The sequence below is a fragment of the Rhincodon typus genome, chromosome 5, assembly GCF_021869965.1.
Source record: "Rhincodon typus isolate 14 chromosome 5, sRhiTyp1.1, whole genome shotgun sequence".
Lineage (NCBI taxonomy): Eukaryota > Metazoa > Chordata > Chondrichthyes > Orectolobiformes > Rhincodontidae > Rhincodon > Rhincodon typus.
This window is the reverse complement of record NC_063336.1, coordinates 82,165,025-82,177,954: the sequence shown is the minus strand read 5'-3', so window position 1 is coordinate 82,177,954 and position 12,930 is coordinate 82,165,025. Positions and strand designations below refer to the sequence as shown.

Sequence of the window (12,930 nt, the reverse complement as noted above, 5' to 3'; positions counted from 1 at the left end):
AACCTTATCCCATTATGAGTTAATTAAATCGCTGCTGAATGATTAGGATAAACTCAATGGGGAATTTGACAACATAAGGGACCTATGGACCTTACACTGTTGAGAAGAGAATCAAAGTTAACAGTCTTCTATTCAGCAAACTACAAGTTTACCCAGTTTGAAGCGAATATGTTCCAGGAGAACAATGAAACCGCTAGACCACCTGAATTTATAAAATCAGAGACTTGAAGGAGTTGAGGGGCTGGGGATAAGAATATTTATAGTCATGGATCTATAATATTAATAATGAGAAAGAGAGCTTCTTGCGTATGCATCTGAAAGGGTTAATAGAAAGATACACCATAAGCACCATCCATTGTTAACATATATGACATTCTGTCATATGGACTAGTGGACATAATAGCTGAGGTTCTCAAAGTGAGTCTTAATATCCAGACATCCTCAATGTCTTTGTACAATGTCTACCAAATCAGTGTAACTGCTATCTAATTCCTAACATACTATTGTCTATTTTTGAGTCCAGTGAGCCTCACCAGAACTGGAAAATGGTGGCATTTATGTTGATGAGGTGTGTGTTTGTGGGGGTGTGGGGGCTGGGTAGTTGAATCAAATAGATTTAGACAGTACACAGAGAGAGAAAAAAAATGGGAAGCAGACAAACGGATTATTGACAGTTAGCTAGGAGAGAAGTAAATTCTGAATGGGTGCTAACAGGAAGTGTGAATAGTTGAGAATGGACTGGAGGTGCTGGGAGCAACCCATATAGAACAGAACAGGACTTGGTGTGTGGTGGTGGGTAACGAATACGGACGAAGTTCGAACTCAAATTGTTTAACTCAGTGTTTAGTCCTGGGGTACTGAATAGGGTACCTAGGCAGAGCTTGCGTTGAGCTGCACAGGAGCACTAAAGCAGGCCTGAGACAGAAATGTTAGCATGGGAACATAGTGGTGTATTGAAATGGTAGGCAATTGAGTGCTGAGGTTCATTTTTACAGATAGAATAAAGGTGTTCCACGAAGCACCCAGTTTGTGTTTTGTTTCCCCAGTGTAGAGGAGACCACATTATGAGCAGCAAATACAGTAGATTACATTGCATGAAGTACAGAGAAATCACTGGTTCATCTGGAAGGTGAATCTGGGGCCTTGGATAGTGAGGAGTGAGGAGGTAAACAGGCAAGTGTTCCACATTAGGTACCTTCTCTCACCTTTACCTGGTCAATTTCTGACTCGTCCCTTCACTTCCTTGACATCTCCTGTTTCCATTTCTGGGGGATAGGCTGGCCAGTGTTATCCACTACAAACGCACCAACTCCCACAGTTACCCACTGCTTCTCATGAGGATTCCATTTCATTCTCTCAGTTTCTCCATTTCCATTGCATCTGTTCTGCTGATGCCACCTTCCTCAGAGGGAGCCTCAGATATGTCCAAATTTTTCCTCAACTGAGGATTCCCTGCTACCATAGTTGATAGGACACAGGGCCATGTCTGACCAACTTCCCACACTTTTATCCTTTCCCCTTCCCATCTTTCCCTGTCACTTATCAATCCACAAGGTTCCCCATCTGAAAGATCATAAGCTGCCATTTTCACAAACTCCAGCAGGAAGCCACCTCCAAACACAAATTCCCCTCCCCTCCCCTATCAGTATTCTGCAGGATCAGTTCCCTCTGGGACACTCTGGTCCATTCCTCCTCCACTCCCAACACTGCCTCCCACGCCCATGGCAACTTCCCATGCAATTGCAGAAGGAGCAACACTTGCCTGTTTACTTCCTCCCTCCTCACTACCTAAAGCCTCAGACATGTGTGGAAACAGAGATTTGCCTAGTCTGCTGCATTTGCTGCTTACAATGTGGTCTCCTCTATACTGGGGAGATGAAACACAGATTGAGTGACCTCCAGCAGATCTCCAGTATCCACAGTTTTATTTTATTTTGGTATGCAATTATCTACAGCTTGTTAACTACAAACAACTCTCCTAGTTAGTTCTGTAGTGTGGTTTTCCTTTACCACACTACGCATCCAGGTTCTGTAAATTCCTACCCTTAAAGGGGATAGTGGCAACCTTCATTACGGGCAGCAGATCATAAGCATAATGAATCAATATGACCACAAGATCAGAAAATCATGGTTTGATAAATTTTGGCTCAATATTGATTCCTGTGTTCCATGGTTGATCATACTGGATCATGATGCCATAAACATTTAACTCATTTAATACCTTTTCACCTTGTAGTCCCATTTGGCCTCTTAGTCCAGGTGATCCTGAGACTCCCTGAAACAAAATGTAGTAAACTTTCAGAGTCATCTTTCCACTCATATTTAAATAATACAATCTTGCGTGTAGCAACATAAAGTGGCTACTGTGAATTCACCTTAAATCCAATGGTTCCTTGCAATCCTTTGTATCCTTTAGGACCCTCTGTACCCTGAGAAGAAGAAAAATGCATTTTTCAGTAATTATTGAGGAAACAAAAGAAAAGCCAAGGATTTTAAAGTTGATGATGTCTTTAAAAATTACATACTCTTCGGCCTGGTCTTCCTTCTACTCCCTTATTTCCTTTTATTCCAGCTATACCCTGATACAAAAGAAAAGTACATACATGAGTCAATATAGGTGATATATAAATAGCTGTCCATATTCAATGCTTAAAGTGGAGTAAAATGATGGAAATCTTACCGAAGGTCCAGAGTCACCAACTCTTCCATAGGAACCAGTGCTACCTCTTACACCCTTCAACAAGACAATGACAGCACAAAAATAGTTTGACATATGAATATTTTTTTAAAACTCCTAGATTAGCTGCTGGGTTAGTTTTCCATTTCCTCCATGCAATATTTTATGCCTGGAAAAACATTTTAGGCATTGACCACAGCACAAATTTCATTATAATTCACAAAAATCATAGAACTACTTACTAAGATAACAGCCCAAGATTTTGGGGGTGTGTTAGCATGGATGGAGGACTGGCTAATTAACAGAAGACAGAGAGTTTGCAATCTGTAACTAGTGGAGTGTCATAGGGATCAATTTTAGGGCCACAATTATTTACAGTAAATATTAATGAGTTGGATGACGGAAGTGAATATACTATCACCAAGTTTACAAAATGACACAAAATAAATAGGTGGGAAGACAAGAAATGTGGATGGCAAAATGTACCTACAGAGTATTACAGACAGATTAAGCAAGTGAGCAAAAACTTGGCATACGGAATATAATCTGGAAAAATGTAACAATGCATGTAGCAGGAAGAATACAGATATTTCTCCTATAACATGATAGTTGCGTTCTTGTGTGACCTCACACTATAGAAAATCACTCTACTGTACAGTAAAAAGTTCGTGTTATCCAAACAGCATCCACTATTCATCAATCGCATTACAGCCAATTCGCATTAACAAAACATGCGTTATAGCAGAAATACCTGTAGAAGAGTTGAATATTATTTAAATGGAAAAGACTGCAGGAAGCTGCAGTACAGAGGGAGTGGGGTCCTCATGCATGAATCATAAACAGCTGGCATCTAAATTCAGTGACTAATAGCAAAATCAAATGCACTGCTGGTCTTCATTTCAAGGGTGATGGATTATACAAGTAAGGCAGTCTTGCTAAAACTATACAAGGCACTAATCAAACCATATCTGAATATAGTAAGTAGGTTTGGTTTCCTTATCTAAAGAAAGACATACTGACATTGGAGGCAGTTCAAAGAAGGTTTATTAGGTTGATTCCGGGTATGGAGGGATTTTCCTACGTGGAGAAGTTCAGTAGGGGTTGGGCTTGTATTCAATGGAATTTAAAACAATGAGAATATATATCAATGAAACATATAAGATTCAGAGGGCATTTGACTGGGTAGATGTGGAGAGGTTGTTTTCCCTTGTGAGTATGTCCAGGAACAGAGGGCATAATCTCAGAGTAACACATCGCTCATTTATGGCAGAGATAAGGTTCTTTTTCTCGCAGACGGTAGTCAGTCTGTGGAATTCTTTATTGCATAGAGTTGGTGAGATTGGGTCAGTATATATATTCAAGGCTGTGATAGATTTTTAATCAAAAAAATCAAGGGTTATGGGGATAAAGCAGGAAAGTGGAGTTGACGATGATCAGATCAGCCATAATCTTATTGGATGACAGCGACGACTCAATGGGCCAAATAGCCTATGCCTGCTGCTCCTTCTTACTTTTTTATAATGAAGCAAAATGCGACTTCTTTAAATTACAACTTGTTCTAACTTTAATGATGTCAACTGAAGAAGACTAAGTTCAATTTCCTCCTGTTTTATTTTATGAATGTAACTCATTAACCATCATTAAAGACATGTCACATTTCAGGGCTGATTAATGATGTAAAGATTGTATATCCCAAAACATTAACTTATATATTTATCTTTAGATGGATTTATTAATTGTTATTTTTATGACTTAATTTATTGTCTAAATATAATGACATAAAAATATACTTTTCTCTATTTTCCTGTTATATACCAAAAAGATGTTAGCTGCAATTGGGGTTACAGTAACAAGATAATAGTTAAGGATTATAGAAGCAAACGTGTTTTAATGGCTGACGTTAAAAGTATTGACATTACTAAAGATCATTTTTATAATTCGAAAGATAGATTACTTAACAACAGTAGTTAACACAGGATTTCTGGGCCTTCTGACAATGGCAAATTTCCAGCAGGGTGAAATTTTTTTCCTGGCATAAATGCCCAAATTTGCAGCTCTCCCACCCCACCCATCACAACCACACTCCCATCATTCGACTATTTCCTTGCCTGCTGCAGTATTTCTAATTCCTATGACTTTAGAATGAACAAGTGTGACTTCCCTATATCTTCTGAGAAGAAGCTGAAGGGAGTTCAGATATAACACAACAGGTCTGAAGTTTTATTGTTGTACAGGACTACCTGTGGCCTCAAGTTGCTAGGGACACATAAAAATGTGTGAGAAAAGCAATGACATTTTGTTCTTGGGCTTACACATGTATTGTTTTGTGATAATTTGAAGAGGTTCCACTAGCAATAAAGGTTTCTTTGCCTTCTTCAGTTGACTGAGTGCAGCTAAGTATCTAGATGTAATAGGTACCTCTTCTGTTCATTTTAAAATAAAGCAAGAGGCAGAAAGTATAATAGAGGCTATATTTCCTAATGACATTCTTTTCATATATCTGCCTGCAAATAAATTCACACATTTTATAGAAAATGGAGAGGTGGGGAAATGGCATGTGGCGGAGCATGTCCCCAAGCTAGCTTCTCTCTACAACTACACCACATCTGCCAAAAAAAGAAACTGAAGGGGAGCAAGAGGCAAACCTAACATAAGATATGAATGATTGCACACTCGGACAAAATCATTTTTTTATTTGGTTCATTCATGGATTGTTGTCTTCACTGGCTAGGGCAATCCCTTGATGGTTTGGTGGTGAGCCACCTCCTTGGGCAACTGCAGTCGATGTGCTGTTGGTACACCATAGTGCTGTTGGGAAGGGAATTCCAGGATTTGACCCACCACCAGTGAAGAAAAGGCAATATACTTCCATGAAAGAATGGTGTTTGCCTTGGAGGAGAACTTGCAAGTGTCATCGTATGGTGCTCCCATACATCTGTCCACTCGGTGTTAGAGCTAGCAGGTTTGGAAGATGCTGTAAAAGGAGTCTTGCTAAGTTGCTGCACACTTGGTGATACACACTGTTGCCACTGGGGATCAATGGTATTTACAGAAAGGATTGATTGCAGTCATTTTACACAAGTGAGACTATGTTTTGTAATGAATGGGTCGTAAAAGACATCCTTTTTTCCTCCAGTATCGCTACCCACTGAAGACAGAAGCTCACTGTTGTCTACTTTCAGTTATTGCATAGATGTATTTTATTAATCTGTGACATGCTCTGGAGACAGAGTCATGCTTTCAATTTAAGGATGCAACAAATTGAGCTACATTATTTTTACCTGAGCCCCTGCCCTTCCAGGTTGTCCAGCCATGCCTTGTTCTCCTTTATCCCCCTGATATGGAAATGAAAACATTTAAAATTATTTATGTGAAATAAAAGATACAGCCCTTCCGTTCCCCTTGTGGATGGATTATATCATTGTTCCTTTCCACCTCCTGACATAAGGCTTCTAGCGCAGGCCACAAACATCACTAACCTCTGAAAATATACATGGGTATTATGATGCATGGTAACCCTCACCTAAAGCAGGCAATAGGTGAACCTTGTGCTCATTGTGATTATAGTGTGCAGCCAGTGTTAAGTGCACAGAGGTGCAAAATCATAACAGGCTAGCATGTCTTCAAACAAACCTTCACTGCTTAAAACCAGCTTGCACCTTCTGAAGAAGGGGTCTATTTTGGTTGAAGCAAGAGCTAAAAGTAATTTGAAAACTGAATTTGACCTGGAAAAACTTTAAGAATGGCACAACAATACCAGAAAACGGGCTTCAAAGTTTTCCGATGCTGCACTGGAACTTTAGTTTAGGATGGAGAAAGGAAGAGGGATGTGATCTATCCACAGGGGACCAGGATATGCTCCAGACAAACCTTGTGAAGGCAGTGAGATCAAATGACTGTGGCAGTTAATGCCACAAGTCTTGCCCTTTGAACTAGGACACAATATCATAAGAAGTTCAATGACCTTTCACAAACAATCAAGGTTGGACATGGATTTTCACAGAGTTGGAAATACTCTTAGGCATTTAGAAATAGAGGGCAGGCACTGATTAGATTATTCCAATCCCATGCTCAACATCTCTAATTTTCCCTATTATGAGATATAGCTCTAGGCAATATGCCCACCTTAGCAAGTTCCATTGAAGGTGTAGAACATTGCAATTTTAATGGCATCGTGTCACAATCTCCATGACTTATGGTTCACAGATTCCAGTGGTATAGAGGGATTGAGGAACTTATTGAAATGCAAGTTGAAAAGAGTCTTACTATGACCCTCCACACCAACTCAAAGCCAATTAATGTCCTTATCCAACACATAACCCTTTACAGACCCCATGCCAACTCAATTCTAACTCATGCTCCCACATAGCCCCATGGTGTTGAATTGTCCCATGCCATTTGAATGCCAGCTCATACATCCCATCCACGCTTAAAGGTTCCTTATAGCCCCTATGCCAAATTATGGTCCCTCCATTCCCAGTATATACTATGTTTTGAACCAGTGAACACTTTAGTTCTCATGGCATCGGTGAAATTGCTTAGAATAAATAAAATACTAATGTATAAAGCTTTCAGAAAAAAAAGTAGTGTTCTTAAAACCCTATAAATGTGTCAAACAGACCATTAAATTATCATTAAAGTATTAAAGAGTGAAACCTATCTTGATAGATCATGGGTTTAATTTTTGCTGTTGACTTTCATGCTGGTTAGTCACCAAAAACATATTCACATAAGAATGCAAATGTTCGTTCTTAGTTGGTCCAAGAGCTGTGCCCTCATGATGGTGAAGTTGTGTCATATGCAGCAGGATGTTGACATGTGTTCTGCCTGTATGTATTGCAGGGTTCAGCCAGAAGTCAGACAGGAGAAACATTGATGGATTCCAAATGACAGCATAGTTTTTGCTTATGAACAGCTGCCCACATCTGTGGGGTTTGGCCACAGCAGTTAGGAGCCACATTGTCATAGGATATGCTTGCCTCTAAGAGGCACTTTTTGTTGAGGTGGCTCAAATGCAGGTGTTACAGAACACTACCACAGAACTAAAGCATCATGACATCCATGGCCTGATAAGCTGTAAATAACTGCTCACAGATAGACATTTATAGCAGCAGTATCCTTTCAGCTGTAGTAGATCTTAAAGTTGATATACAATGCTCACAAGTGAGATCAACGAAAATCTGCAATCCTTGTAAAGCAGGTTGCATGCTCCAACTACTTCTCACTGGCAAAAAAAAATGAAATTTGTTCATTTTCTCAGAATACAGAGTCCAATGATTTCCATGATACAAGGTACTGTTCAACCCTGATACAATGTTGGATGGCAAATTACAAAACATTGCAAACGTTGTTTGCTCCCATCCAGAAGTTATCAGTCACTTGAAAGTTCATGGTCAGAGTCATCTTCACAGACATCAGCAATGCTGTCCTTGCCCTGATTTGAAACTGCATTTGCAGAAGTAGAATGCAACAGATTTAGTGGAGACATCCTCAGTGAAGTGGAAACATCTGACACATTGTCACCGAGATTCAGCTAGCAGAACTGCCTCTTGAACATTCAGAGCAGGCCTATCAATGAGAATCCTTTTACCCTTCATTTTCCTCCCTTTCCCAGCAACTTGCCCTTTCCATTCAGCTTTGCTCATTCTCCTTGTCTTGTCGGCCAAGGGGAATGCAATCTATTCCAGTCCTGGACAGGAGCAAGTGGACGGCACTAAATCCTTGAAGTTACAACAAAGAGCTGAAGCATCCTCAACACCACTCCCTGTAGATTTCAGTAGCTTTAAACAACTCTGGAAACCACTTCTAGAATCAGTGCAAGGACTGGTGGAAATAACTGGCAACTGACCTAAAAGAAATTGATGATCCCTTTAAAAAACACTGGGGGAAAGGTGAAGGAGAAAAAGTGCTCCTCCCTGATGTTGAGCACACCCTCCGCTAACTGTTCAAGAGATTGTATTAGCCAGAGACAAGAAGAAAAATTGAAGTTGCTGGAAAAGCTCAGCAGGTCTGGCAGCATCTGTGAAGAAAAAATATCAGAGTTAACGTTTCGGGTCCAGTGACCCTCCCTGAGAACAGTTCTGAGGAAGGGTCATTGGACCCAAAATGTTAACTCTTGATTTTTTTCTTCACAGACACTGCCAGACCTGCTGAGCTTTTCCAGCAACTTCTGTTTTGGTTCCTGATTTACAGCATCTGCAGTTCTTTTGGTTTGTATTAGCCAGAGTGATAAGTTTCAAATGATAGGGCTAATATTAAATTATACGCAGATTAAAGTCACAATTGATCTATGCTTCATTCTTCAGGCGTGAGCCCTTTGTGCTCACACCAAGGCTCTCATTACTTGGAGGCAAAATGGCACCTGTTGTATTGAGCACTACAGAGGCATATTTTGCAGACAGATTCTATACTAATGCTATTGCAAACAAGAACAAGTTACCTCTAAGCCTGAGTTCTTGCGCTGCCAAGGTTCTCGTTGGGAACATTTGCAGTGCAGTGGATTCCCGGTAAGACTCAATTCTGCAATTCTGTCACACTGAAACATTTTAATTTGTTAGTTGTGATCTAAAATGCTAGATGGAGTAAGAATAAGCAGAAAGACTGGACTACAGTTTACACTGAAAGATAAGCATTTAATTAAAAATTGTTTACTTTAGTTATGCAATGAACACAAATAAACAGGGCAAAGCAAAAGTCAGAATATTTAAAATGTAGGAAGCAAAAAAAAAATGTCACAGATATTCTTGATAATAGTAATATACTACAAGTAACTATTATTCCTATCTTTCTTAAATTATTACCTGGTAAGTGTTTAATCTTTGGAATTATGTTTTTAAATATTTGCTACCTTCAAAAAAACGAATTGTTGTTGCTATATTCTTCTCTTGACACAAACATAGCAATCATGCCACAAGGATAGTGAAATAATAATGTGAGTTCTTTATTTAAAAAGTAGGACTAGATGCAGATAGTGTTCGTTGTGACACTGTGAGACGTATGTCTGATCTCAACCACTGTTGAATGTAAGTCATGGGACAAACACAGCGCATCCTGTTGAAGTGGTCATGAGTGACAGCAGTTTAAGACATGCTGTCTAATGGTACATAGTGAGTTGTATCACAACAGTAATATGAGATTGTTGCCTTTTCAGCATTGTAGCAATATATTATGATTTATGATTCAGAAAATTGAGTCTTTTTTCCCTACTTCAATAGAAACATAAAAAAGATGAGATATATTAGACCATTCAGATTCTTGAGCTTACTCTGTCAATCTATCAGATAGTTACTGACTTAAAAAGTGATCTCAACTCCACTTTCTTGTGAGCCCCTCATAACCATCAATTTTCTTGTCAATTGCAAATTTGTCTAACTTAGGTTTCAGTGTCAGAAGTCACATGACATCAGGTTATAGTCCAACAGGTTTATTTGAAATCACAAGCTTTGAGCGCTGCTCCTTCAACAGGTGAAGCACTCCGAAAGCTTGTGATTTCAAATAGACTTTTTGAATTATAAACTGGTGTCGTGTGACTTCTTACCTTGTCCACCCCAGTACAACACCGGCACCTCCACATCAGCCTTCTGTGGTCACTGGAGAATTCCAAACACGAACAACAGTCTAGTAAAAGAAATTCCACCTCATAACTGTTTTAAGTGTGTGAGGACCATGTCTTTTTTTGTGTTTTTTTTAAATAGGAATGAAAAATATCTGTTTTAAAATCAGCATTTGAATGGGTGGCTGTATGTGAAAGCAAGTAAGCTGACAGCCATGCCGGGTATTGTGTAAACAACTGTTTGAACAAGCAGTAATTGAATTTTGAGTTGCAGATGATTTGGATTCAAGGGGGTGTGCATATGTAGCTCTTGCTAGCAACAAGAAGTTGATTGCTCAATGGACCAATTATCTATGACAGAGACATTTTGCCTGGAAACAACTATGTGACTGGTTCTCAGCAAATTGAACACCTTGGGCCAGAGAACAAGTTATAGGGATAGAGAAGTGTTCAGTTCTTCTCCATCTCAGGAGCAGTCACTCTGTTCTCTGCAGACAAAACTGAAGAAAACCGGTTTATCTTTCATGAGACAGTTGTTGTAAATGTTTAACTGATTTTGACTTAACTGATAAGTTAGAGACTTTTTTTTCTTATTCCTTAGCAGGATAAGGATGTTGCTGGCTAGGCAGCATTTATTATCCATCCCTAATTGCCCAGAGGGCAGTTCAGAGTCATCCACATTGCTGTGGGTCTAGAGTCACTTGTAGGCCAGACCAGGTAAGGATGGCAGTTTCCTTCCCTGAAGGACATTAGTGAACCAGGTGGGTTTTTCCGACAATCGACAATGGATTCACAGTCATCATTAGATTCTCAATTCCAGATATTTTTATTGAATTCAAATTCCACCATCTGCCGCGGCGGGATTTGAACTTACAATCATCTGAGTAAAATGAAATTCTCCTCATCTTGGTCCTAATTTACATCCCCTTTATTCTTAAATTGTGGCCCTGATTCTAGACTCCCTAATGATGGGAAACATCTAATCTGAAGACAAGTCACACTGGAATTGGAACAGTAACTTTTTCTTTCTCCAAAGATGGTGCCAGACCTGTTTACCCTGTCCAGCATTATCTATGTTTGTTTCAGATTTCCAACATCCACAGTATTTTGCCTTTACGCGAGTAGTCTAACTAGTGTCTTGTATATAGTTTTAGCAAGACTTTATTTTTATACTCAATTCCCTTTAACCTTATCTAGAGTCTTTTTGAAATACAAGTATACTACGTCCATCAACTCCCCATTATCAATTTGTTCGTACATGTTCAAAGAACTCTAAGAAATTCGTCAAACATGATTCCCCATTCATAAATCCATGCTGACTATTCCAAATCTGATCATTATTATCCAATGTCCACTTTACCACATTCTTTAATATAAATTGTAGCATTTCCCCTAACACTGCTGCAAGGCTAACAAAGTCTATAGTCCCCATTTTCTCTCTCACTCCCTTTAAATAATGGGGTGACATTAGTTAGATTCCAATCTGCAGGAATCATTCTAAGGATAAGGAATTGCCTGAGGATTAATTGATTTATTTTTGGTAGGGATGTAGTTCTGGATTCAGATTCTAGAATTTCAAACGGATCCATCATTATTGGGAAACAGAGTAAATTTTTGTGGAATGTTGCTGGTTGTTTGATTGAGTTTAGTTTTTGGTTGTTTTAGAATGTTGAGATTCCTCTCAGTAGCTGAAATGGAAAGCTGTCCAAATATGAGCAGACTTTTTAGAGCATGCTTTTGGACGTAGCCTCCTTGTGTGATGCAATTCTAAATCAAGGATATTTTTGGAGCTTCCTAATTACAGAGCATCAAAAAAACAAGGAAAAGTTGCATAATTGTAATGGTATTGAGTTAACACAACATGGTGGAGGTATGCATTCCACCAAGTGCCCTCATCACTTGTTATTGTTAAGCTTGTGAATCTGAATACAAGCAAACTGAATAACGTTTTCTCAATTGAAGTGATTTTTTTCACACACCCCAAGCATCCCCAGATTGTGACTGGATCATATTATCACAACCCTTTTCTCTGTACTGAGTGTGAGGCACAGTCACAATGCTGAAACAACACCTGTAACTTAAACTTTGTTGTTTGATGTCAAAAGATTCCATTTTACCAATATTTTTTTCAAAACTGAATACAGCACCATTCTAACGTTTATTCTCTTTTGCAGAAAATTCTGCATAGTTGCAGGTTTTAAAATACACTTTTATTTTAAAAACATTTTCAAAAAAAGAACTTGTATATTTTCTTGGATAAATAATCTTTAAATATGAAATTTATTGATTTAATCTAATTTGGAATATTTGTGATTTGTGATCATGTAAAAGAATGTAAATACAGCAGACTTACAAGGTCAAATAATTCACAGCATTCTTCTGAAAAGGCTTTTTCAGGATTATAGTGCAGCTCTAGTTGTTGCAGATCAAGCTGATATTAAAATAAAAGACTTGCATTTAAATAGTGCTTTTCACAAGATATCTCAAAGTACTTTACAGCCAATGAAATGCAGTCACTGTTGTAATGCTAGAAATAAACAGCTAACTTTGCCTATTGGCTGTTCTGCATTTGGCATTCTCTTTGATACATAACTATTCCCATGGTCTTTCTCAAGCTGGTGCCATATGAGTCTGCACTCGAGTGCTGCTTTGTTATATTAGAGTGTAATTGGAGTTTGGTGAAACAAATCAGACCCTCTTT

The 12,930-nt window shown here is 38.8% G+C and overlaps 1 protein-coding gene across 1 annotated transcript in view; it reads right to left on the bottom strand.

The window, feature by feature from the left end:
* Positions 1-12,930, bottom strand: part of zmp:0000000760 (collagen alpha-1(IX) chain) — an 80,098-nt gene that overhangs the window by 54,706 nt on the left and 12,462 nt on the right. Inside the window, exons 4-10 of the mRNA XM_048596442.1 lie at positions 12,583-12,660; positions 9,117-9,212; positions 5,959-6,012; positions 2,681-2,734; positions 2,526-2,579; positions 2,376-2,429; positions 2,222-2,275 (exon numbers count right to left, since the gene is read on the bottom strand). Coding sequence (XP_048452399.1) covers positions 2,222-2,275; positions 2,376-2,429; positions 2,526-2,579; positions 2,681-2,734; positions 5,959-6,012; positions 9,117-9,212; positions 12,583-12,660 — 444 coding nt within the window. The remainder of the gene's footprint in view (positions 1-2,221; positions 2,276-2,375; positions 2,430-2,525; positions 2,580-2,680; positions 2,735-5,958; positions 6,013-9,116; positions 9,213-12,582; positions 12,661-12,930) is intronic.